Consider the following 27,323-nt stretch of genomic DNA (forward strand, 5'->3'; position numbering starts at 1 on the left):
TCAGATGAAGACTTAACATAAAGATTTTTACTCCTCGTGTATGTGAAGGATGTAAGAAATAAAGTTAATTCAATTCTAACTTACCACTATTATATATCCTCAGGAGAATGATTCAATCAGCTTCAGGAGAAGAGATCCCAGATCTGAAACCCTATGCAGTATACCATTCATCTTCCAAATCATCCAATTGTTACCCTCACTGGATCATGGCACAGGCAGCAATCCAGGGATTACTGCTCTGGAGGCCTTGCTCTTCAGCTTTCTGCCTAGATCCCTACATTGTCTTTTCAGGATCTCCTCTCTTTTTCCTACCCATGTCATTGGTGACAATGTGTACCAAGATTTCTGACAGCCCTTTAGAATGCTATGGACCTGATCCAAGGTGTCACTGACCCGAGCACTGAGAGGGAACATACCACCTGGCTGTCTCGATCGCGTTCACAGAATCTTTACTCCTGCGACAATAGAATCCCCTATCACTACTGTAGTTCTCTCCTCCTCACTTCCCCTCTGACCCACAATGCCAGGATCGGTACCAGAAACCCAGTAGCTACAGCTCACCCCCTGATAGGTTGTTCCCCCTCCCAACAGAATCCAAAGTGGTACACTTATTATTGAGGGGAGCAGTCACACGGGGACTCTGCACTGGTTGCCCATTTCCATTTCCTCTCCTGACGGTCACTCGGGCACCTGCCTCCTGCAACTTAGGGGTGACTACCCCCCTGTAGCTCCTCTCTGTCACTTCCTCAGCTTCCCATATGAGCCAAAGCTTATCGAGCTACAGCTCCAGCTTCTTAACACATTCTCCAAGGAGCTGCAGCTTGGTGCATCTGGTATAGATGTGGCTATCCGGGAGACAAAGCTTCACCAGGTTAACATCATGCTGCTGGTGCTGTATAGTAAACATACTGTAAGCGCAGGGATCACGAGAAGGAAAAAAAATCAGAAGAGCATGATGTAACTGTGAGATGCCAAACATAGAATTGCGAGAAATCAAGAGACAAATCTGGAAACTGACAGCACATCAGGCTGCATCAAGGGAGGAAAACTAATATTACATAAAAACCGACAAGTTTTAACACAAGAGAGAATGGCTAGTCGAATTGAATATTGAATCCTGAGGGCTGCAATGTACCTTGACAGAAAATGAGATGCATTACCTTGAGCTTACATTGGGCAGCATTGAAACAATGCAGGAGGCTAAGGCATTGCTGTTGGAGTGGGAGTGAGGTGGACAATTAGGTCCCTGTGGACCTAAAACAGAGATACTCTACAAAACAGTCATCCATTCTGCATTTGTTTTTTTCCATTGTGGAAGAGATCACATTGAGAGTAGCAAATACAGTACATTAAATTGGAAGAAGTGCAAGTTAATTGCTGCCAACGAATGAAATGTTAGAGGAACCCAGTGGCTTAGGGACCATCTGGTGAGGAAAATGAACAGTAGATGACACTCTTCATCTGGATGAATGAATCATTACTTGGGAGGGACTGTGTCAGTCCATGGGTATTGGAAAGGGAAGAAGTGAAAGGACAGTCAGTCTCTCCCTCACTCCCCTCCCCCTCTCTCTCCCCCTCTCCCTCTCCCTCTCTCTCTCCTCCTCTCCCTCTCTCTCTCCCCTCTCTCCCCTCCCCCTCTCTCGCCCCTCCCCTCTCTCTCCCCCTCTCTCCCCACCCCTCTCTCCCCCCTCTCCCCACCCCTCTCTCCCCCTCTCCCTCTCCCTCTCCCCCTCTCCCTCTCCCTCTCCCCCCTCCTTCTCTCTCCCCCTCTCTCCCCCCTCTCTCCCCCTCTCTCCCCCTCTCCCTCCCTCTCCCTCCCCCTCTCTCTCCCCCTCTTTTTCCCTCTCCCTTCATTCATCGATTGCTAGCCTGCATTGTGTCATCTGGACAACCTTGTTGTCCATCCTGCCATACAGGTTCCTTCTGTTCCTCTCAATTTCTCCTCAACCTGCTCACTGAGATGAGGAATGCCTATCGTCTCATCATCTGACCTATAGCACCAGAAGCCCCAACACACTAGACCACTGGTGTACCTATCTTTCCACGCCTTGCCTGGATTTCGGTAAATCAGATCACTTGGCTATCCTTCTCCTACCTGCATATAGGCAGAGGGTAAAGAGCAAAGGTCCAGAGATTAGGACAACTAAGAGGTGGTCCCAGGAGGCCGAGGAGCGGCTACAGGATTGCTTCAAGTTAGTGGACTGAGCCGTGTTCAAGTACTCACCTGAGGATCTGAATGAACACACCATGGTTGTCATGGACTTCATTAAAACAGCCGTAGACGAGTGTGTCCCCACAAAATCATTCAGAGTCCTCCCCAATCAGAAGCCCTGGATGAACCATAAGATTCACAATCTGCTGCGAGCCAAATCAGAGATACTCAATTCTGGTGACCAAGAAAGTCACAAGAGGACTAGGTACCATCTCTGGAAAGCCATCTCACGGGCAAAGTGGCAATTCCGGACTAAATTTGAATCAACGAAGAATGCTCGACAGTTGTGCCAGGGCTTGAATACTATCACCTCTTGTCAAGTCAAATCGAGCAGCGTAGGTGACTGCAGGACTTCACTTCCAGATGAGCTCGATGCCTTCTATGCTCACTTTGACAATATAAACATGGAAGAAACATCATGACCTCCCACAGGCCCTGATAACCCTGTGATTTCAGTCTCTGAGGCTGGATTGTGAGCAGCCTTCAGGAGGGTGAACCCACAGAAGGTATCCAGCACAGACAGAGTACTGGTCAAGTACTAGAGACCTGTGCTGATTAACCGGCTGGAGTGTTCACTAAGATCTTTAACCTCTCGCTTCAGCAGTCTGAGTTACCCACCTGCTTCAACTGTGCCTGAGAAGAACATGGCGATCTGCCTCAATGACTTTCATGCAGTAACACTGACGTCCACTGTGATCAAGTGTTTGAGAGGTTGTTGATGAAACATACCAACTCCTGCCTGAGAAGCGACTTGGATCCACTCCAATTTGCCTACCGGGGCAACAGGTCCACAGTAGATGCCGTTTCATTGGCTCTTCACTCAACCCTGGAACATCTAGACAGCACACATACAGTACATACATCAGGATGCTCTTTATCGACTACAGCTCAGCATTCAATACCAACATCCCCTTAAAAGTAATCAACAAGCTCCAAGACCTTGACCTCAATACCTCCTTGTGCAATTGGATCCTGGATTTACACACTTGCAGACCCCAGTCAGTTCGAACTAGCAAAAGCACATCCTCCACAATCTTCATCAGCACAGGTGCACCACAAGGCAGTGGGCTTAGCCCCCTGCTCTACTCGCCTTACACTTAAGACTGGCTAAGCAGGCTCCAATGCCATATTCAAGTTTGCTGACTTGAATATCAGCAAAGTCGTAGGCCAAATCAAATGTGGTGAAGAATCAGCATAGAAGAGAGGTTGAAAGTCTGGCTGAGTGGTGCCTCTTTCTCAGTGTCAGCTAGGAATAGATTATTGACTTTAGGAGAAGAAAACCATGAGCTGGTCCTCATTGGAGGAACAGAGGTGGAGAGGGTCAGCAACTTTAAAGTCCTGAGTGTTATTATTTCGGAGAACCTGTCCTGGGCCCAGCACGTAGGTGTAATTATGAAGAAAGCACAACAGTGCCTCTATTTCCTTATAGTTTGCAAAGATTGGGCATGACATCTAAAGTGTGACGAACTTCGATAGATGTGTAATGCAGAGTACATTGACTGGGTGCATCACCACCTGGTCTGGAAACACCAATGCCCTTGAACGGAAAATCCTACAACAAGTACTGGATACGGCCCAGTCCATCACGGGTAAAGCCATCCCCACCATTGAGCGCATCTACATGAAATGCTGTCACAGGAAAGTGGCAGCCACATCGGGGACCTCCACCAACTCAGGTCATGCTCTCTTCTACCTGCTGCCTCATGAATAAGTACAGAGCCTCAAGACGCACACCATCATAGTTGCTACCCATCAACCATCAAGCTCTTGAACCGAAGGAATTAACTACACTCACCCCATCATTGAAATGTTCCCATAACCAATGTTCTCACTTTCAAGGGCTCTACATCTCATGTTCTTGATATTTATTGTTTATTTATTATTACTGTTTCTTTCTTTTTGTATTTGCACAGTTGTCTTTTGCACACTGGCTGAACTCTAATGCAGACATCCCACCCTGCAAAAACTCATTTCAGGGAAGTAGCACCATCAATTTGCAGGAGACTCCTGGAACTTCCAGGAGAGGTGGGATGTCTGCAACAGAGTAGCTCCTTAGCAGCTAGCCAGCTAGTTTAAATAACATTAGCTATGCTAATGTCTATTGTCTATTGTCTAATGAATGAATGACACCTGTTAAACTCACCTCAACATGTCTTTTACAGTCTTAATCCACCATGGGCAATAGAAAAGTCACTGTTGCAATCAGTACAGCAAGCAACATTGTCATTATTTTTGACCCCTATTAGGCGGGGGTACACTTTAGGGGTAGTCTGGGGAGACGTACATTTTATATTTTCCTTTTTTTTGGAACACCCTGCCATGTCACGCGCTCTCTCTCTTGTGGTCGCTCTCGTGCTCTCACTCTTTCTCGTGGTCGCTCTCATTTGCTTTCTCTCACTCGATCTCAAAAAATTGATTTCTGGGATATTGTATATAACTTGCAGGCATCAGGGAGCCACTATTAACATGCAGGAGGCTCCCGGAACTTCCGGGAGAGGTGGGATGTCTGCTAATGTTGGTGTGGTCTTTCATTGATTCTGTTACGGTTATTATTCTGTGGATTTACTGAGTATGCCCGCAAGAAAATGAATCTCAGGGTTGTCTATATATGCAGTTTGATAATAAATTTACTTTGAACTTTGACGATAATGATATAGACATGCGTTATACGAAATAAAACATCTACTCAGTAGATTATAGTACGAACCAATTTCCCCCGGGATCAAAAAAGTATGACCAGGACTAACTCTTAACTATTTTAGTTCTGAAACATTAACTCTCTCTCCCCCACAGCTGCTGCCCGATCATCTGAGTACTTCCAGCACTCTTTTTTTCTTTCAGATGAGGTATTGTTTGGAATTTTGCCTTTCAGACTAAACACTGCCCTAGCGGAGGGCCGACCAACTCTCTAGGCCACAGCACCATAGATACCTCCCTCCCATTGACAATAGAACAAGAGCCGAATACCATGGCAACGCGCAGTGATGTCAATCTACTGCGCCAAGGAGGACGGCAACTGGTGGGTGACGCCTGGTTATTACGTCGCTCGGAAGCTCCTGAGATGGCGGCGGCTTGTGAGGTGAGCGTCGGGGGAAGGTGGTCCGGAATTTAGGCTTCATCACGGGCTTTACGAACGAAACTGTGTGCCTGTGTTAGCAGTGGGCGGCAGGGCGGAGAAGTTCAGCCGTCAGAGCTCAAAAGCGTGTAGTATCGCGTTAAACCTCCCTTAGCTGTTAGGCCGAATAAATGTGAACTGTTCGCCAGGGTGCGATGGAAGAAAAACATTGCCGTGGTCTGTAAACCAAGCGAGGATGCCTGAAGAAAATGGGCTTGAATGTTAATTGCAGCAGTGCTTCATTTTGCAATAACATAGTCGGTGCTCCCAGATGTAAATAAGAAATCAGAGAAGAAATTTTAACACATTTGGCTTGTATCTTATCAGCTTATTTTTCTTAAACCCATCACCCCTACTGGGGCCGACAGCAAGCAGCTCGACGGAATCTTCTATTCTGGGCCAGCCTTTCAAATTGTCCCCTTGGTGCCGCCCATCTTCAAAGATCCTTCCTCTCCCAGGAATGAGACCTTTGGCGTTTCTGTAGGGCTGTGTTTTTACGGGATGGGCTTGCTAGCCCCATGCACAACCCTCCCCTCTTTCGCAGCCGGGCTTGGGACCGTCCGTTTCAAACAACTCCTCAGTTGAACCTCACCTTCCAGCATTAGGCCTGTAGAGTTATGATCTTTCTGTGATTCTCGTCACACTTCGTAATTGCTCGACACCAACTTCCATGTATGTAATGTAAAACGTTCCATGGTAGGATGATGGTGTAATTTGACTACTTTTGCCATGAAACCAAACAAGGGGCAATTAGGGCAATGATCAAGTTCAAGCGCAGGCTTATTGTCGTAGGCATGGTATTAATGTCATGAAAATTAGGTGAAAGTCAAGCATTAAGCAAAGAGGAAAAAATACAAAACCTGGCTTTGGTGGATGGAGAAATGCCAGAAGTTAGGAATTTAAATGGTTATGAACCGAACAGTGAATGTTGAAGGGAAAGATGTGGGTTATGGAGTGAGATAAAGAAGAAATAGTGTGAGGTCGTTGTTAGTTGGGAGTTGACAGTGCACCAGAACCCCCTTCCCCAGGACAGTGCTGAAGGAACATAGAGTTCTCAGATAGTCATACGGCAGGAGTTAGAAACATTAAATAATTCAAGGGTTTAAGCAAAAGGATGAAAATGGATTGGTATCAGTTCTGAGTCATGGATGCTCACGTGATTGAAATGATATGGCTTACTGCGCAGGCTACATCGCAGGATTTATGATTATCAATGTTCAAAGTTCAAAGTAAATTTTATTGTCAAAGTACATGTATGTCACCATATACAACCCTGAGATTCATTTACCTGTGGGCACACTAAGCAATTATATAAAAGAGAAATCAGTGAAAGATTAACCAGAGTGCAGAAGGTGACAAGCTGTACAAATACAAATGTAAATAGCAATAACTCACAAGAACATGAGATAAAGAGTCTTTAAAGTGAGATCATTGGTTGTGGGAACATTTCAGTGATGGGGCAAGTGAGTGTAGTTATCCCCTTTTATTCAAGAGCGTGATGGTTGAGGGGTAGTAACTGTTCTTGAACCTGGTGGTGTGAGTCCTGAGGCTCCTGTACCTTCTAACTGATGGCAGCGGCGAGAAAAGTGCATGGCCTGGGTGGTGGGGATCTCTGACGATGGATACTGCCTTCCTACACCCCCCTACAACAACGTTTTGTGTAGATGTGCTCAGTAGTTGGGAGGCCTTTACCTGTGATGTATTAGGCAGAATCCACTACCTTTTGAGGCCAGAAGAACATTAGAAGAGCTTTGCATAAAGGTAATGAAAGGACAGCTTAAGATTTTGAAAGCGCGTAACCTGAGGTAGGGAAATGGACGGGCGAAGTTACGGTGGTAGGTAGATCTTCATGATGGAGAGGAAATTGAGCCAAAAATGGATGTAATTCTGGCTGGCGGGTTGCAAATATCCTTGTTCAGACTGAGTGGTGACCAGGGAGAAGATGGAGTTGGTGATGAAAATGTAGTTTGTGCAAGCTGGCAATAATTGAAACGCTGCAAATAGAATATCAAATGTCTGTATTGAGGCAGCTGAAAGGCAAGCAAAAAAAAAGTATATTCTTTCCAATCAATATGCAGAATTGTTAATTGCTGAGTGTATCAGTTAAAATATTAAGTGTCAGTATATTACTATAATATATTCATATTCTATTAATAGAAAAAGGTAAAGTTCCTCCCAGCGCCTTGTTTGGCGCATCGGGTGGCAACTTTGCCATTTTCTTTAGCATTGTCTGTTTTATGAAGCGGGGTTGCTAGTTCGATGCTCCAACCCATCAGGGATGGAAAGCGTGTAGGGAGCTGGCTGGATTTGAACCCGAGATCTCTTGTCCCGAAGTCCGGGTGCGCGTACCACTACACCACCGGCAATTGATATTCTAACTTATTTTAATATCCGGTTCAGAAAGTAAACTAAAACACCTAATTGTTTTAAGAGTAGAAAGATGTTTTTAAACATTATTTTAAAAACCCACAAAGTTAATGCTGAAGGGCTGTAACTGTATGCTTGTAAATATTTCAGAATCAGGTTTAATATCACTGGCGTATGTCATGAAATTTGTTATCTTTGTGGCAACAGTACAATGCAATACATGATAATAGAGAAAAGCCGTGAGATAATAAATAGTGCAAAAATACAAAGTTTTTAAAAAGTAGTGAGGTAGTGTTCATGTGTTCAATATCCATTCAGAAATCGGAGAGCAGAGGGGAAGAAGCTGTTCCTGAATCATCAGGGTTCAGGGTTCTGTAACCCTCCTGATGGTAGCGATGAGAACAGGGCATCAAATGAGTGATGGGGGCCAGGGGAACCAGTGCCAGGGAAATTATAATTGGGTCCATCATATTGTTAAAACGTGTACCCAGAAACTCCTCCATCCCACCTTTGAAACTCTTTCCAGCCCTCAAAAAGCCTTCAATCCCCAGCTGTGGCATTCTATTAAACCTTGCCCGAATTAATGACAGACCCTATCTCCATCTAAACCTACTTTTAAAAAAAATTCTGTCATGCCATCAGATCTGAAGCCTTATTCCCTCAGCTTCCCTCCATAGTTCAGCAGCTCAATTCTATGAGTTCCTTCTTTCAGTAAACACTTAGTTCATGCTCATAGTCTCCTCTACATCAAAACATGCAAAGTAATTCTCATTTTGAGAAATAAATTTGAACATATAAGAATTTCATTTTCTTTTGACAACCACAGGTGCAGGATGCCCCTTGCAGCAGTGCAGAGGGTGAGACCTCAGCTGCACAGAAACGGGAAGAAAGACTGAAGAAATTCCGTGATCTCCATCTTAAGAGGGTGAGAAATATTTATCCTGTTGAACATTCTAAAGGTGGACTGCAGCAGTACCAGATTCATTGAGAATTCTTGAATTTATGACTGGTTATTTATTTGCAGAATGAATCTCGGAAATTGAACCACCAAGCAGTGACAGAAGAGGACAGGCTGTTGAAACTTCCAGCCAACTGGGAGGCCAAAAAAGCACGACTGGAATGGGAGCTAAAGGTGGAAGAGAAAAAAAAGGTACTTGAATTATTTTATAAAAGTTGATTCCAGAGCTCACTGTAAAACATTTAGGATTCAGAAATAAGATTTCTGAAATAAAATGAAGTTAGTAGCCCTTTGTCTTAAGCTGTAAAACACTCTGCATTTCTGTAATTGGACAATATAATTCATCATCATCATTATCTGCCATGCCATATGACATGGGTGATCATGGTCTATGATCGTGATTGCTCTGGGCAAATTTTTCCACAGAAGTGGTTTGCCATTGCCTTCTTTGGGGTAGTGTCTTTACAAGATGGGTGACCCTAGCCAATATCAATACTCTTCAGAGGTTGTCTGCCTGGCGTCAGTAGTCACATAACCAGAACTTGTGATGGGCACTGGCTGCTCATATGACCATCCACCACTTGCTCCCATGACTTCACATGACCTTGATCCGGGGGGTGGGGGTGTGCTAAACAGGTGCTACACCTTTCCTAAGGGTGACCTGCAGGCTAGCAGAGGGAAGGAGCACCTTACACCTCCTTGGTAGAGGCATATCACCACCCCACCACCCAAGCAATATCAGTATCTCTGAAATATATCTTTTATAAATTATGCAGATTTTCTGTTGAAGTAATCAGTAAGATATTTTGTTCATCCATTATTTAAATCTTAAATGTTACGCAAAAGTTTAAAGATTCAAAAGAATTAGCAAGTCACCATTATTTGCAACATGCTTGTTGATGCAGTAATGACGGTGCTGAGCAAGGACACAGCAATACATGTGGATGAGTGCACAATGCTGGAGGAACTCAGCAGAGCAGGCAGCATCTATGGAGGAAAATGAACTGTCAACGTTCTGGGCCAAGGCCCTTCATTAGCACCATGAAGAAATCCAGAATAAAGTTGTTGATACAGATTTCCAGCATCTACAGTCTCTCTTTTGCTTCATAATATATCTCTTCTGCTTAGTCTAAAAATAAGGTGGTTTTGAATTTTCTATCACTCTGAGCTCATTAGAGATTGATGTTTCATTGCATTAGCTGGGATGGGGGGAGGGTTATATTCTTCTACAGCTGGCAGAATTTGGATGTGGTATTTTGGGTAAGATACTGCCCAGAAGGTGGCAATGGCAAACCAGTTCTTTAGAAAACTATGCCAAGAACAATCATGGTTATGGAAAGTCCGTGATCACTCATGTCATAGGACATGGCATATAATGAACGAATGATTACACAAAGGCTGCAGATTATTATTACATTTCCCTGAAGACTGGGGAAACATTCTTTATTAGCGTAGTTTCTAGGATTTACAGATGAATATTTCAATCACAAAATGACTCCCTACATTTGCTTGTATAGTTTTGACTTTAGTTCAAAGAAATTCTGAGTTCTGAAGCTCCAGGTGCAATATCTGGGGGACACAAAGGCACTGGAGCACAATTGGAGATTTTCAACCTGTGGAAACCACACTTCTTTAGGAATTGGATTGGTTATGCCATATCTTTCTTCTGAGCTCACCAGATATTTTGCCGTTGGATTTTCCTGTCTTACTATTTGCAGAAATAGGAAACCTTGATGTGTAGTTGAGTGCTTTAGTTCAACATCTCATAGAATACGAGACACCAGGATGTTTATAATAGATCCAGTATATAGGTAACAGGCAACAAATGTATTTGATGTACTTCCAATAAACTGAACTCTAGAGCAGAAGTGAAAGTAACAAGGCAGAATCTATTGGAGATAGGCAGCAAGGAGCTGTGGAAGAGTTAATAGGCTATGGTGATGAAACCCTGTGCCCCACAACTAGCTGTGTCTCTAGTCGAACTCTTTCAGTGAGTAGCATCACAACACAAGGCACAGAAAGTAGTGCAGTGAAATACTTTGCACTTGCCTGGATGAGTGATGAGTGCGGTGCTCGGGACCATTCAGGACAAAGCAGTCACTTTAATTGGTAACCCGTGCACCACCCTAAGTGTTCATACCTTCCATCAGTAGCACGCATTGTCAGTAGTTTGTACCATTTCTAAATGCATCACAGTCCGCTGGACTGCTCCGACGGTACCTTCCAAGCCCATGGCCTCTGCCGCCCAAGGAGAGCAAGTATCTGTGTGTGTGTGTACACCACTTGGAATGTAGGAGCTTTCCTTCAACTTCTCTGGATCCATGTTGGGTCATTCCCTTCCCAACAGCACCATCAACAGAGGCACTCTCTTCACGAACTGCAGCTCAGATCCACCCACTTGCAAACAAATGAGATTTAAGTACCATCCTTCTTGGTATTGCGAAGAGGAAATATAATTTTGTTTAAAATCTAACCTTGCAGCATCTCTTTCAGCAAAGCATAAAATTAAATTAAAATCATTTGAATCAACAGGGAAAGTCCAGTCTAGCATTTGAATGTAATTTTATGTATATATTTGTCCTTATAATTTATTGCAACATACAACACTCTGCAAAAGACAGGCGTATATACGGTATATATAGCTAGGGTGTCTAAGGCTTTTGCACAGGACTGTAGTGATTTTATGTATTACACTGCACTACTGTTGCATAAAGAAATCAAATTTCATGACACATGTGAGTGATGACAAACCTGATTCTGATATGGGTCTCTACCACGGACTGAGAGTGGGAAGAGGACAGGGAGAGGAGAATCACACTTGGGAAAAGGGAAGGGAGAGAGAAGCACCACACCAGAGAGACATTCTTTAATGATCAATACAACAATTGTTTGGAATCAAATGCCTGGTGTTGCAGAGCTGGGTGTGTCTGCACTCGTATCAAACCGCTGCCCCGGCACTCCTTCTCTGCCATCTGTCCCACACCCCTCCTGGGACTCTACCTTCACCATTGCTAGCATCCTTTGCTCCAGATTTACTCTGTGTGTGTGTGTGTGTGTGTGTGTGTGTGTGTGTGTGTGTGTGTGTGTTTCTGGTTGTTTGTTTTGCACAGTACTGTATTTGCATCTCGGAGTAACTGAGCCTGAGGGTATTGTGTATTACAATTGTGGGATTGTTATTTAGTTTCTTCTTAACCTTGTAGGAGTGTCGGGAAAAGGGTGAAGATTATGAACGAATTAAGCTTTTAGAAATTAGTGCTGATGATGCAGAGCGGTGGGAGCGAAAGAAAAAGAAGAAAAATGCAGATCCTGGGTTTTCAGGTATTTGGTCTATTTAATGTCACACAACTGCTAGAAACTCAATAAATACCTGTCTAGCATTGGTCAGTTGGGTCACGGTGTTAAATCTAGTTCATTATATCTGAATTAGCCTGTCACTTATGTGGTTAGAAGTGTGGGTGAGGTAAGGGGATTATGGCTGCGTGTTCTTGGCCACCATCTCTAAACAGCATGTTCCAAAAGATCAAATGTAATCAGAAAGGTCAGATTGGAATGCATTGCTATATGCCAGAAGGCAGCTTACTGGCTCCCAGCTGTTCCATCTGATTTAAAAGTTGGTTGTTACACCTAAGGGGGAGGGAAAAAGTAATCCCACTAATTGCATCTTCCTCAAGGTTTTGACTTTTAGAGCCATGGTTTCTGATATGATCTATTTGAGTGAATTCTTCCAGACACTGAATGAATCCTAGCGTAACTCTTGTGTTTACTGAATAGAGGCTACGGGTAAGAATCAGAATTAGAAACCCTGTCTGTTTTTGTTTTCCGCTGACTCCATCCATGCATAGACACTGGATTGCTTTTATCTTAAGTAGTAGTTTTGCCAAGACCACATTTTCACAGATAAAAATAAAGAATATTCTTGTTTAATATATACATGCTTTAGAATGGTGGTGAATATTGGTTGAGGCATTTGATGTTGTGGTGTTTGCCAAGGTTGGCAATTAGCTTGCAGGCAAGGTGACATCCTCCACTGTGTCCCAGTTAAAAGTGGTGTCCTTCTCGATCTTCATGTACTGAGAGCACTTTAACTGGGACACTGTGGAGGTCCTGATGCTGGCAAACGCAAAGCAGGCACAGGAATTTTTTAGAAGTGTGGTTCTCTTCTGATAACTCTGCAAACAGCAGGCCGCACGGCACAGCAGCAGCGGTCTTTCGGATCTGGTGTTACTTTAATTTTTTAATTCAATTTTAAGGCACAGTTTTTGATTAGGGCACATGGATAACAGAGCAACTATCTGCCATCGCCAGATACTGCTACAGTACAGAGATCGTCCAAAAACAAACCTTCATGAAGATCTGCTGGTTAAATTATGCGACCTCGGCTTGCTGAGGGGGTCGAGCCTACAGTCCTCGGAGTCGCCTGATGCCGGTGGCCGGAGGTGGGGACGTCGTAAGTGGAAGCGAGGCGAGCGGGCAGGAGCCGGCCAGCTGTCCCATCCATTCTGCTCTCCAGTGTCCTCTCCCTGGACAATAAATTGTACTACATCCGACTCCCAACGAAATACTCAGCGGGAGTACAGAGTCTGCTGTGCGTATGTTTTCACGGAAACGTGGCTCACCGACGGAATCCCAGATGCCGCCATTCAGCTGGACGGGCTCGTCTTGTTTCGAGCAGACAGGGATGCAGCTCTCTCCAGGAAGACTCGCGGTGGTGGCTTGTGTGTTTACATCAATACGGAATGCTGCAAGAACTCTGTGCTGGTTTCAAGATACTGCTCATCGCTAGTGGAATTTGTGACTGTTAGATGCAGACCATTTTATTTACCATGGGAATTCACCACTGTCATTATAGTCGGTGTCTACATTCCCCCCAGCGCTAATGCTACGGAGGCACTCTGTGAACTGTATGGGGTTATTAGCGAACTGCAGAACGCACACCCTGATGGACTGTTTATTGTCGCCGGAGATTTTAACCACACAAACCTTAAGTCGGTGCTCCCCAGATTCCATCAGAACGTGGACTTTGCAACGAGGGGGAGAACGTGTTGGACCTTGTTTACTCAAACATTCCCAACGCGTACCGGGCAGAGCCCTGCCCCCACCTCGGTAACTCAGACCACATCTCTGTTATGCTAATCCCAGCATACAGACCGCCCGTCAGGCGCTCCAGACCAGCTCAGACGCAGGTGAAAACCTGGCCAGCAGGAGCCATCTCTGCTCTTCAAGACTGCTTTGAGCACATTGACTGGCACATGTTCAGGGAGGCTGCAACCGATGGCGACTCTACCAGCTTAGAGGAGTACACAGCATCAGTGACTGGCTACATCAGCAAGTGCATCGATGATGTCGCTGTGGCCAAGACCATCACTACACGTGCTAACCAGAAGCCATGAATGACCGCGGAGGTGCATGCGCTGCTGAGGACCCGTGACGACTCCTTCGGAGCAGGTGACAAGGCAGCCCTAACAACAGCGAGGGCCAACCTGTCTCGGGCCATCAGAGTGGCAAAGCGTGCACACGCCCGGCGAATCCACAGCCACTTCCAGGACTGCAGCGCATGTGGAAGGGCATTCAGGACATCACCAACTACAGGATAACATCACCTGCCTGTGCTGGTGATGCCTCCCTCCCAGATGCATTAAACAACTTCTGCACTCGTTTTGAGGCAGAAAATGACGTGGCGATGAGGAAGACCACCCCTCCTCCAAATGACCAGGTGCTGTGTCTTACCGTGGCTGATGTGAGGAGAGCCCTGTGTAGGGTCAACCCACGGAAGGCTGCTGGACCAGACAATATTCCTGGCAGAGTGCTTAGAGGATGTGCAGACCAGCTAGCTGAGATTCTCACTGACATCTTCAACATCTCCCTGAGCAGCGCCGTCGTTCCTACGTGCTTCAAGGCGGCCACTATTGTCCCCATGCCGAAGAAGTCTTCAGTGTCCTGCCTCAACGACTACCATCCTGTCGCACTCACATCCATCATCATGAAGTGTTTTGAGAGGCTCGTCATGAGGCACGTCAAGACCCTGCTGCTCCCCTCAATGGACCGCTGCAGTTCGCGTATCGTCCCAACCGTTCAACAGACGACACCATTGCCATCACCCTCCACCTGGCCCTAACCCACCTGGACAAAAAAGACATGTATGTTCGAATGCTGTTCAGAGACTTCAGTTCAGCATTCAAGAAAATCATTCCTCAGAAACTGATTGGAAAGCTGAGCTTACTGGGCCTGAACTCCTCCCTCTGCAACTGGATCCTAGACTTCCTGACTGGGAGACCTCAGTCAGTCCGGATTGGAAGCAGCATCTCCAACACCATCACACTGAGCACGGGAGCCCCCCAGGGCTGTGTGCTCAGTCCACTGCTGTTCACCCTGCTGACCCACGACCGTGCCGCAACACACAGCTCGAACCACATCAAGCTCGCCGATGACATGACCGTGGTGGGTCTCATCAGCAAGAACAATGAGTCAACATACAGAGAGGAGGTGCAGCGGCTAATGGACTGGTGCAGAGCCAACAACCTGTCTCTGAATGTGAACAAAACAAAAGAAATGGTTGTTGACTTCAGGAGGACACGGAGTGACCACTCTCTGCTGAACATCGATGACTCCTCCGTAGAGATCATTAACAGCACCATATTTCTTGGTGTTCACCTGGCAGAGAATCTCATCTGGTCCCTCAACACCAGTTCCATAGCAAAGAAAGCCCAGCAGCGTCTCTACTTTCTGCGAAGGCTGAGAAAAGTCCATCTCCCACCCCCCAATCCTGAGCAGCTGCATCACCGCCTGGTTCGGAAATTGCACCGTCTCGGATCGCAAGACCCTGCAGCGGATAGTGAGGTCAGCTGAGAAGATAATCAGGGCCTCTCTTCTCGCCATTACAGACATTTACACCACACGCTCCATCCGTAAAGCAAACAGCATTATGAAGGACCCCACGCACTCCTCATACAAACTCTTCTCCCTCCTGCCATCTGGCAAAAGGCACCGAAGCATTCAGGCTCTCACGACCAGACTGTGTAACAGTTTCTTCTCCCAAGCTATCAGACTCCTCGATACCCAGAGCTTGGACTGACACCAACCTATTGCCCTCTACTGTGCCTATTGTCTTGTTTATTATTTATTGTAATGCCTGCGCTTTATGCAGTCCTGGGTAGGTCTGTAGTCTAGTGTAGTTTTTGTGTTGTTTTACATAGTTCAGTGTAGTTTTTGTGTTGTTTCATGTAGCACTACGGTCCTGGAAAACGTTGTCTTGTTTTTACTGTGTACTGTACCAGCAGTTACGACTATATCGAAATAAGACGCCATCTACGAACCCCTAAAAGTAAAAAAAAACACGAGCCAGTAGGGCTACTGAAGGGGTAGCCATTCAGATCGAGGCAAGCAAACAGGGGTCTATGTAAACACGAGCACTCCCAGAGAGAGACACCAACAACTGCACACTGAGGATGTCACCTCATCTTGCAAGCTAATTGCCTAGCTCGGCAAACACTGCAACGTCAAATGTACATGGTTTCTTTATAAAATGAGGAATATATTGATGTTAAGGTATTTGCTGAATGCTTTTTAATTTTGGTTTCAGACTTTGCAGCTGCTCAGTTCCGGCAGTATCAAAGACTGGTGAAGCAGATTAAACCAGATATGGAGCAATATGAGAAGCAAAGGGATGATGCGTGAGTTACTTTTAAAAATGTATTTTCTGATCTTCGTCCTCCTCTCTGTGCAAGGGTGAAAATGCAATGTGAGAGTGGTGGAGAACCGATTATTACCACTTAGTCTGCAGATGTACAATGGGAAGTTTCATAGCTACTAGCACAGGGATTATTCTGCACTTTTGAATATAGGATTGCCTTCATATACCACTTTGAATTAGGATAAAATGTCTCTCGGTACTTTGAGGTTGCTGCTCATGTTGGAATTGGTATTGATTATGCTAAATTTAGTGAACAGGTTTGTGAATATTTATCTAATAACAGTCATGATCGTGTTCAGTATAATGATTAAAAAGGTACAAAGGACAAACAACAGCTAAGGTTCTAGGTTTCGGTAAGAATGACCTCCGTGTACTGACTGCATTACCTTTGTCAACTGTCCATTACCTCATCAAAGAATTCTACCAAATTGGTTAAACATGATTTGTCTTCGCTGACTTGCCTTAATTAATCAATTTTCCTCCAGGTGACTTTTCATCCAGTTCCAGATCAATATTTCTAAAAGCTTTCTGACCACTGAGGTTAAAGTGACTGGCCTCCATTTCTAGGCTCATCCTTGGTCCTTATTTTGAACAAGGAAGTAACGTACAACACATAAGTTCAGCCAACTTTTCTAATGCTTCCATGCTATCAATTCTAATGTATTTGGTGTCTCAACTGTCAGCTCCTTCTTCACTAAGGCAGATGCAAGCTAATCATTTAGTACCCTAATACTGCCTTCAGCATCCATGTGCAAATTCCAGTTTGTTCTTGAAAGACCTCGTTTTTCCATGTGTTGTCCTTCATTTGTTTATATAGATTCTGGACCAGTTCCTGAGGATTGGAGGGTGGCTAATGTAACCCCACTTTTTAAAAAGGGAGGGAGAGAGAAACTGGGGAATTATAGACCGGTTAGCCTAACATTGGTGGTGGGGAAACTGCTAGAGTCAGTTATCAAAGATGTGATAACAGCACATTTGGAAAGCGGTGAAATCATCGGACAAAGTCAGCATGGATTTGTGAAAGGAAAATCATGTCTGATGAATCTCATCGAATTTTTTGAGGATGTAACTAGTAGAGTGGATAGGGGAGAACCAGTGGATGTGGTATATTTGGATCTTCAAAAGGGTTTTGACAAGGTCCCACACAGGAGATTAGTGTGCAAACTTAAAGCACACGGTATTGGGGGTAAGGTATTGATGTGGATAGAGAATTGGTTGGCAGACAGGAAGCAAAGAGTGGGAATAAATGGGACCTTTTCAGAATGGCAGGCAGTGACTAGTGGGGTACCGCAAGGCTCAGTGCTGGGACCCCAGTTGTTTACAATATATATTAATGACTTGGATGAGGAAATTAAATGCAGCATCTCCAAGTTTGCGGATGACACGAAGCTGGGCGGCAGTGTTAGTTGTGAGGAGGGTGCTAAGAGGATGCAGGGTGACTTGGATAGGTTAGGTGAGTGGGCAAATTCATGGCAGATGCAATTTAATGTGGATAAATGTGAGGTTATCCACTTTGGTGGCAAAAACAGGAAAACAGACTATTATCTGAATGGTGGCCGATTAGGAAAAGGGGAGGTGCAATGAGACCTGGGTGTCATTGTACACCAGTCATTGAAAGTGGGCATGCAGGTACAGCAGGCGGTGAAAAAGGTGAATGGTATGTGGCATTTATAGCAAGAGGATTCGAGTACAGGAGCAGGGAGGTACTACTGCAGTTGTACAAGGCCTTGGTGAGACCACACCTGGAGTATTGTGTGCAGTTTTGGTCCCCTAATCTGAGGAAAGACATCCTTGCCATAGAGGGAGTACAAAGAAGGTTCACCAGATTGATTCCTGGGATGGCAGGACTTTCATGTGATGAAAGACAGGATGAACTAGGCTTATACTCGTTGGAATTTAGAAGATTGATGGGGGATCTTATTGAAACGTATAAAGTCCTTAAGGGATTGGACAGGCTAGATGCAGGAAGATTGTTCCCGATGTTGGGGAAGTCCAGAATGAGGGGTCACAGTTTGAGGATAAAGGGGGAAGAAGGCTACTTGTATTTCAAAGGATCCCACTCATCCTGGACATCACCTGTTTTCCCCTCTACCTTCTGGGAAGAGATACAGAGCATTAAGTTTGAAAACAAAGAGACTCCTTAACAGCTTCTACCCACAAGCAGTGAAATGTATAACACCCCCTTCCCTTCTCCTGCCCCCCTCCTAAGACGGCGGCAGCTAAATGCATCACACTTCCAGGAGTGGCGGGTGTGCAATAGTCCTACCCTCCCATCCATGTATTATTAATTTTGGACTGCACTCCTGAGGTTTTAGAGTTTACTTTATGTATATATTCTTTGTCATGCTGCAAAACGTTGAGCTGCTGAACTGTGTTTCATTGCTTCACAACAATGACATTAAAGATCTTCTTCTTCTTCTTCTTCCTCCTCCTCCTCTCCCTCCTCCCCCCCTCCTCCCCTCCCCCCTCCCCCCCTCCTCCCCTCCCCCCCTCCTCCCCCCCCCTCCAAGATTAGGAAAAACTTCTTCACACAGAGAGTGGTGAACCTGTGGAATTCTCTGCCACAGGAAACAGTTGAGGCCAGTTCATTGGCTATATTTAAGAGGGAGTTAGATATGGTCCTTGTGGCTAAAGGGATCAGGGGGTATGGAAGGAGGCAGGTACAGGGTTCTGAGTTGGATGATCAGCCATGATCATACTGAATGGCAGTGCAGCTCGAAGGGCCGAGTGGCCTACTCCTGCACCTATTTTCTATGTTTCTATGTGCTGATAGAATATCTTGGGATCCGCATTTATCTTAGCAATTATCCTTTTCTCATTTTCCTTCCTTGCCTCTCAATGTATTGTCACAACCCCTATGATCAGCCTGATATTTGCCTGGACATGTTTTTTGTTGCTTTATAATCTACTGTATCTCTTTAAACATTCTGGACCTCTGGACTTGTTTGTTCTTCATTACTCCTTTTGGGAATGTACCTCAACTATACATCAACCACCTCTTCCCTAATTGTTTTATTACAATTTTCCCAGTCACCTTTTTGTCTGTCTTACTGGGTTGATGGACTTTTGTCCTTTTGAAACTGGCCTTTGACCAATTAATTAATTTTTATTCTGGTTTGCTGTTTTGCCTTTTCTATATCTAACCCTTAATTTTATGCTATTCAATAGCCATCTCCTAAACCTTTCCCTAGAGAAACCTGTACTTAACCACTTTAACCACCTCATTCCCTGGAATCAGATCCAGTCGATACCTCAGCACTGAACCCATACTCAGAAAAACAGGTGCCTGACAAAGAAGGAAATATTAAGACAGTGTCTAAATCTTAACAGCAGAGACGGAGGAATTTGGTCTAGGTGGCTGCTAAATGGGTCAAAGACGTTGGGATGAGTCAATGAAACAGAAACCCACATTGGTAGAAGTTACATAGGTGGGGATGGATGAGGGTACAAGTGAGTAAAGGATGAGAATTTGAAATGTTTTGGATGCAGAGGTGGCTCAGTACAAAGTAGGAGCTAGTTTTATTAAGCTCATTTACAGAGGTGAAGAAGGGGAAACGTTAATAATCAAGCCTGGCAAAGGAGTCAGAGAGGGTTTCAGTAGCAGAAGGGCAAAGTACAAAGTAAATTGTATTATCAAAGTATACGTACAGTTTGTCACCATATACAATCCTGAGGTTCATTTTACCGTGGGCATACTCAGCAAATCTATAGAATAGTAACTATAATAAAGTCAATGAAAAATCAACCAGCATGCAGAAGACGACAAACTGTGCAAGTCCGAATATAAATAAATAACGAGAACATGAGATAAAGAGTCCTTAAAGTGAGGATTATTGGTTGCGGGAACATTTCAATGATGGGGCAAATGAGTGTAGTTATCTCTGAAAGGTAAGACGTGCACATATCGTCATACAATGAACATAGGAAATAGGAGCAGGAGTGGTTTGGCCATGGACTCCTCTCCACCTACCTGCCTTTTCCCCATAATCCTTAATTCCCCTACTATGCAAAAATCTATCCAACCTTGTCGTAAATATATTTACTGAGGTAACCTCCACTACTTGGTTGGGCAGAGAATTCCACAGATTCACTACTGTCTGGGAGAAGCAGTTTTTCCTCATCTCCGTCCTAAATCTACTCCCCCGAATCTTGAGGCTATGTTGCCTAATTCTAGTCTTACCTACCAGTGGAAACAACTTTCCTGCCTCTATCTTGTATATGATTTTCATAATTTTATATGTTTCTATAAGATCTCTCATTACTATGAGGGCATTACATTAATGTTGCAGATGCAAAAGAAAAAAAACACACACAAATAAAACCTGATTGTTTAGATTTCCATTTCAACTATGTACTTCACTTGATTACTTGGCTTACAAAAAAAAAGTCCTTCATATCACAGAGCAATTACTGATAACATTTGCATTATTGTTATTAATTTTGGGAATATAAAGCATCTTTCTTCCACGCTAAACGTTTGTTTTTATACCTGTGGATAGCGGAGAAGAGTTCTATGCCACTGCAAATAGTCTAATGCACGGCACACATGTTCCTACCAAGGAGGGAGTGGACAGACTGGTGGCCGATGTCGATAAGCAGTAAGTTTTTTTTAAATTTACATTGCCTGTTGCATGGTTCTCAGATGCACTTCACGGAGTAGGAAAATACATCTTGCAGAAGGGTGGAGTTTTACCTTCCTTTCCACACACCCTGATAGAGACTATTGGTTACCTTGCAAAATTATAATAATGTTTTATTGGAAATTTGCTTTAATTACTTGGCTACCAATTTGTGTCAATCATTTTACAGTGATTCCTGTTCATATTAAACAGATGGATCTGTACTAGAACAAATGCTAGATAATTTCAAATAAGTTCACATTTTTAAATTGCATTCTAAAGTGCTGCTGGGGGTTAGTGACAAGTTTAGTTATAATTAGGTAGCATACCTGTTACGTGTCCTTTAGCTTGAAGAGTCACAATTTTCAAGTTATTCTGATCTAAGACCACTGAAGAATGTGCATCAAATTTCTGGACTGACCCTGCAGGACTTTTGGCTGATTCTGAATGTTGGAATTGTTTTGTGATGCCAAGAAAGTCATCCAAAACTTTGGAAGGAGCTAATTCCAACTCTTGCCTCAGTGACAGCTGTCAGGAAACAAATCCATTGAATGCATTATCTAAGTCAGCCTAGCCCGGGCAGGGTACCCAGCACAGTAGGTCTCCTTGAGTACGTTAACTGAACTGGAACAAATAAGGTTGTTCTTTTACCGTCTCATTAAGAGGTGGACGTTTTCTGAGAACTCATGCTGTAGTGAGTTTTCCTTTTTAAAGTTCTAATTACAGACACTTCAAGGGCTAAGCAAGCTGTCAGAATATACAGCTATCATACTACGCAGTATTTTTGAATTCTATGTAACTAATGGGATCAAGTGGAAATCTACATTCCTTTGGGATACTGCAGCCTCTGGTCCCCATGTATCCCTGATGTATTAAGTGAAATTAACAAATATTGAAATATTAGTGCCTAAGTACATCAGAAAAGATTTGAGGCTCCTCCGTTGGTTGGGGTCGACTTTGGATGTTGCGTCCAAGCTGCTTCCATGGTATGCAAGCCTAGGCAGTGCGATATGGAGAGCAAGCTGCTCCCCCTCTTCAGATAACTGATGAGTCCAAAGGACTGGCACCGAGACCGATACAGTTTGGCACCAATGGCATCACAGGAGTTGCCAGTGGACATTGAACTCGACGTAGAACTACCTTAGGGACTCCAGCTCTGGATTTTTCCTCAGGGTTCACTATGAGTGGGTATAACTGCAAGGCAGCGGAGGTTTGAGATCAGAGTTTTCCTTCTCCTACAGGAGCTGCCAGCCACAGCTGACAAGCCCCATCTGCCCAAAGCAGCTGGTTTTAAGACATCAGCAACCCATCTATGCCCCTTCTCCTGTCAGTAGAAACAGTCCTCCAGGCTTAGTAGCTAAGCCACACGTGAAGGCCAGGTGGCGGATTCTCCAACTTCCAGTAATTCCCTCCCCCTCTCTTCCCCCATCCCCGTTTCACTCTGCCCCCTCCTCCAGCTGCCTATCACCTCCCTCATGGTTCCACCTCCTTCTACTACCCATTGTGCTTTCTCCTGTTCCTGCTTCACCTTTCCCCTCCTGCACCCCTCGATCTTTCCCCTTACTGGTTTTTCACCTGGCACCTACCAGCCTTCTCCTTCCCATCCTCCCCCCACCTTCTTTATAGGGCCCCTGCCCCCTCCCTCTTCAGTCCTGATGAAGGGTCTCGGCCCGAAATGTTGACTGTTCACTTCCACGGATTCTGCCTGACCTGCTGAGTTCCTCCAGTATGTTGTGCGTGATGCTTTGACCCCAGCATCTGCAGAGTACTTTGTGTTTGTGGTGGATTTGGTTCTCGGAGGCTTTTTTGAGATACACGAATTGGGAGTTTATTCGCACTAACCCCTCCCCTGGGTATAATAATCTTAAGGAACCAAGAAAAATATGGTCTTTGTCATTACCAATAACCTATTTCAAATTGGGAAGCTAACAAATTACTCGAAGTTGTGGCTACGTTGGTAGCATTCTCAAATTGGAGTCAAAAGGTTGTGGATTGAAGTTACACTGCAGACTTGAACATGAATGATATCTAGACTGATGCTTCAGTCCATTACTGTAGAAGATTGTGCATTCAGGAATGCCATCTTGTGGGTAAGTTGGTAGTCCAAGAGCCTGACAGCCACTTTAGATATTTATTTATTTTTTAATTAGAGATAGATATGGCTCGGTAACAGGCCTGCAAGCCCAATGATCCCATGTTGCCCAGTTACACCGATGTGACTAACCTACTAACCCGTATGAAACCAAAACGTCTGGAGGAACCCCACACCTTAGAGACAGCAACAGATTTGAATCCAAGTCGCTAGCACTGTAGTAGCGTTTCACTAACTGATACACTACAAGCGACCCCAGTTAAAATGATTATTTTGTTCTGTTCATTGTGTATCTTTCAATCAACGTACAAAAACTTTGGAGCCGATTCAGAATTTCTACCATCTGCTGTTCAGTGCATCTTTAGCTTCCATGGAGTCCAGTGCTGGCTCCAGAGCATTCTCAGTTGCACAACCAGGTGCACTTTGTATCTGGTCTCTTCTTTAGTAGCCATGGTTAGCCTACAAGTGACATTATTAAATGTGACGTTTAGTTAAATATTTTCATTGTTTATTTTCTATCTGCTTTTAATCTAACATGGTTTTACTAAATTTATTTCTTTACTTTTGAAAATAATCTTTTAAACTTTTAAAAGCCTCTGAATATCAGGGATATTCAAAATGACAAAAATACCCTTTAGAGCAGTGAACTTTTCATTATCATTCTCACAGCAGGATAGGTTGAAGTGTAGGATTCTCCAGCACAACCTACCTTGCTGTGTCATAGCAAGTAAGTGCAACTTCAGTTGGAGTTGTGGCTTAATTTTTTTTTGTTCCACATTCAGCAGTGATTAGCTTCAGCAAGTAATTCGTTAGATATAACGTGCTTTTAAATATTTTGGAGGAGACGTGACCATCACTGTGTAAATGCAAGACTTTTGTGTTGCTTGGCCATAAGCAGCAGTATAAAGTTTAAATTCCTTGATTTCAGAATCGAGAAGCGTGCCAAGTACAGCAGACGACGCCGTTACAATGACGATGCTGATATTGATTATATTAATGAGAGAAACGCCAACTTCAATAAGAAGGCAGAACGCTTCTATGGAAAGTATACTGCAGAGATCAAGCAGAATTTGGAGCGAGGAACAGCTGTTTAATATGACACCTTCGTATGGACAACTTATGCAGAGACTAAATTTTATACCTTTGTACTCCGTAAATCTGGTTTGCAGCGAGTGCTGGAGGAACTTTCATGCAAAAAGGGATCCATCTCTGACTGAAGCCATGTCACATCAGTTGGATGCAACTTGCTTTTCAATTACTAATATGATTTATATGTTGTTAGGTGAATTAATATGGCTCCATGCAGTCTTTTCCTGTATTTTTGAGGAACAAATATTAGCCATTAGTAGTATCATCTCAGTTCCTTAGGTGCACATTTGTTTCTCTTAAGATTTAAGATTTACTGAGTAGAGCTGACATTTTTATCACTAAGGAGCATTTTTAAATTCAAACATGTGCCGACATATACAAGGTAGTTTTTGCTAGTTTATTTTGCAGGTTAGTAATCTGATGCATGGTTTCTGTGAAGATTTTGATCAGTTAGTAAACTGATTACTTGGATACAACACCCTGCCAAAAGCAGATTTTTTTTCTAACTGTAAATACCTTGTGCAGATTGTATAGATAAAATGAGCTTCATTTAAAATGTTCCCTGTTTATGTGCTATTTACATATCTTGACATTAAAAAGTGTTCAGATTAAACTGTCTAATTTGTAATTCCATATCTGTCCAAAGCTACACCACTGGTATTGGAGACCATGATAATTACACTTCAGTTTGCACAGGGCTGGTACGTTAATCAGCACCAGCTCAAATAAGTTCTCTATTGCAGATTAGAGAAAAGCCAAAAATTGCAGAGATCAAGAGAAACACTACAAGAACAGCGACAAGCATCATTGAAGAACTTTGGGTGTAATGCGAAAAGATGAGAAGTTCAAGAAATGATAACATTGTTTGTTACATTTGTATGAGGGTGTCGAGCACCATTTTGCTAAATCTTATAACAAACAACAAATAACTCAGAATAGATCAATCATAAGTGCGTTTATTTGCAGCAAGAGAAGGCTAGCAGCGTACAAGAGCTGGTGATAGCTTTGAAAAAACAGACAGCATCGTCACTCTTATACACCAGTGTGAGTTCAAGGATGGTACATTCTGTTATTCTCCTTAATTAGTGTACATGGCATTCTTCCAATAACCAAAATCCACTTGTCTTTCTGCTGAAGGTTCATCGGCATAATGTCGCACAAACGCTATTAGCAAAGCCCTCTGGTACAATACAGGCAACACACATAAAATATGCTGGTGAGTGCAGCAGGCCAGGCGGCATCTATAGGAAGAGGTACTGTCGACGTTTCGGATAAAGGGTCTGCTGCCTGGCCTGCTGCGTTCACCAGCATTTTTTATGTGTGTTGCTTGAAATTCCAGCATCTGCAGATTTCCTCGTGTCTGGTACAACACAGGTTCCATTTTGTTACTACAAGTAAACTACATTTCCACAAGGGATTTGCCCATTTTGAAGAATTTTCTCTTGAGCATAAGTAACATCTGTTTATGGGTTTGCGCTTTGAAAATTGGGCTCCTAAGAAAATGCAGAGCCACCCACCACTCTGCTTCTGCATAGGGACAATTTGGGAGAATTCGTCAGCGGTAGTCTTATTTTCTTCCCTGTAGAATTACAGTTTAATTTAGAAGCCGCTTCATGAAGATTCAAATCATATGTTATCTCAAATTTCTAAAGCACCTGCCACATAAAGCCTCTGACTCACTTGAACCCTAGGCACCGCATGTCTTATAAAGCTATAACATAATCCTTAGTCTTATAGTCTTGTCCACTCAAAATGAATGCTAACATTGCAGTTGCCTTCCTTACCACTAAATCAAATCACAGGTTAACCTTTAGGGAATCTTGCACAAGGACAACTAAGTCCCTTTGCAGCACTGTAGTGGATCTAACACAGTCCATCATGGGTACAGACCTCTATTGAACACATCTACATGAAGTGCTATCGCAGGAAAGCAGCATCCAACATCAGGGACACTCAGCACCCAGCCATGCTCTCCTGCTGTTGGCATCAGGGAGAAGATACAGGAGCCTCAGGACCTACACCACCAGGTTTAGGAACAGTTATTACCCTTCAACCAATAGATTCTTGAACCAGAGGGGTTATTTTCACTTACCCCATCACTGAACTGTTCTCACAACCAATGGACTCACTTTCAGGACTATTCATCTCATGTTCTGGATATTTGTTATTTATTTTATTCTTTTTTTCTCTTTCCATTTGTACTTGCATGGTCTGGTTTTGTTTTTTTTTACATATTGGTTGTTGTCCATCTTGTTGGATTTCATTGATTCTACTGTGTTTCTTGTAGTCATTGTAATTAGTTGCAACATAAATAAGGGTTGTATATGGTCACATGTTATGTTTTGAAACTACAGAAACTAATTGCAAGAAAAACAGGAGTCCACATGAATGTCTATTTACTTTTTCTTTAGTGAGGTGTTCTCTTATGGTGTCCTTGCATAATGATATATGCTATTCATGTATTTTTAAATATAATCCATAAACAACAAAGAATGCTTAATGAAACAATATATTTACAATATTACTGAAATATTACTGTAATATTAAATACTCAACTCTTCTCCCTGCTTAGCTATAAACTGCTACTCAATATAGAATGCATCTTAACTCAAATATGTAATGTATTGCTCTCTAGTCATCTTATTAATACAGTATACTATATAATACAACTAATATAGAGACATCCACAGAACAGGAAATTTTAAATTGTCCCATTCAGGCCTAAAGATTTAATTGTTGAGGATTTCTTCAGTGGGATAATGTCTTTCCTGACAAGGGGGGGTTCACTCTGCTTGGCAGGTGAGACTTGCGGCTGTGAAACAACCTCAGGTTCTGGGGCCTCCTCCGTGGTCATTGCACGAGTTGACTCTGGGACTGCAGGAAGTAGTTCTAACAACTCTGGACACCTTTCTTCTCTACCAATTGATTCTGCTGTCCTCAGGTGATCCAGATAACATCCTCACTGTGTAGGAGAGTGGTCCAGTTCTGTCTTCAATCTTTCCAAATCCCCACTTTTGATCTCTGGAGCCCCCAGTTTGTCTCACTGTTTATCCAGCATACTCCAAGATTGGGTTGGAGGCCGAAGTGTGAGCACAAGGGACGGCCCAGGAACAGCAGAGCTGGTGAGTTGTTGGCTGTGGAGTGTGCTGCATTGCGATACACAAGGAGGAAATTGGTGAGC

At 43.7% G+C, this 27,323-nt stretch overlaps 1 protein-coding gene across 1 annotated transcript; it reads left to right on the forward strand.

The window, feature by feature from the left end:
- Nucleotides 1-5,225: 5,225 nt before the first annotated feature.
- Nucleotides 5,226-24,754, forward strand: syf2 (SYF2 pre-mRNA-splicing factor). Its single transcript, XM_063034020.1, has 7 exons — nt 5,226-5,291; nt 8,521-8,619; nt 8,719-8,844; nt 11,853-11,970; nt 16,232-16,322; nt 20,842-20,940; nt 23,982-24,754. The coding sequence occupies exons 1-7, from the start codon at nt 5,274-5,276 to the stop codon at nt 24,145-24,147; spliced, it is 717 nt and encodes a 238-aa protein (XP_062890090.1). The 5' UTR covers nt 5,226-5,273; the 3' UTR covers nt 24,148-24,754.
- Nucleotides 24,755-27,323: the final 2,569 nt, after the last annotated feature.

This window comes from Mobula hypostoma, chromosome 26 (assembly GCF_963921235.1).
Source record: "Mobula hypostoma chromosome 26, sMobHyp1.1, whole genome shotgun sequence".
NCBI classification, from domain to species: Eukaryota; Metazoa; Chordata; class Chondrichthyes; order Myliobatiformes; family Myliobatidae; genus Mobula; species Mobula hypostoma.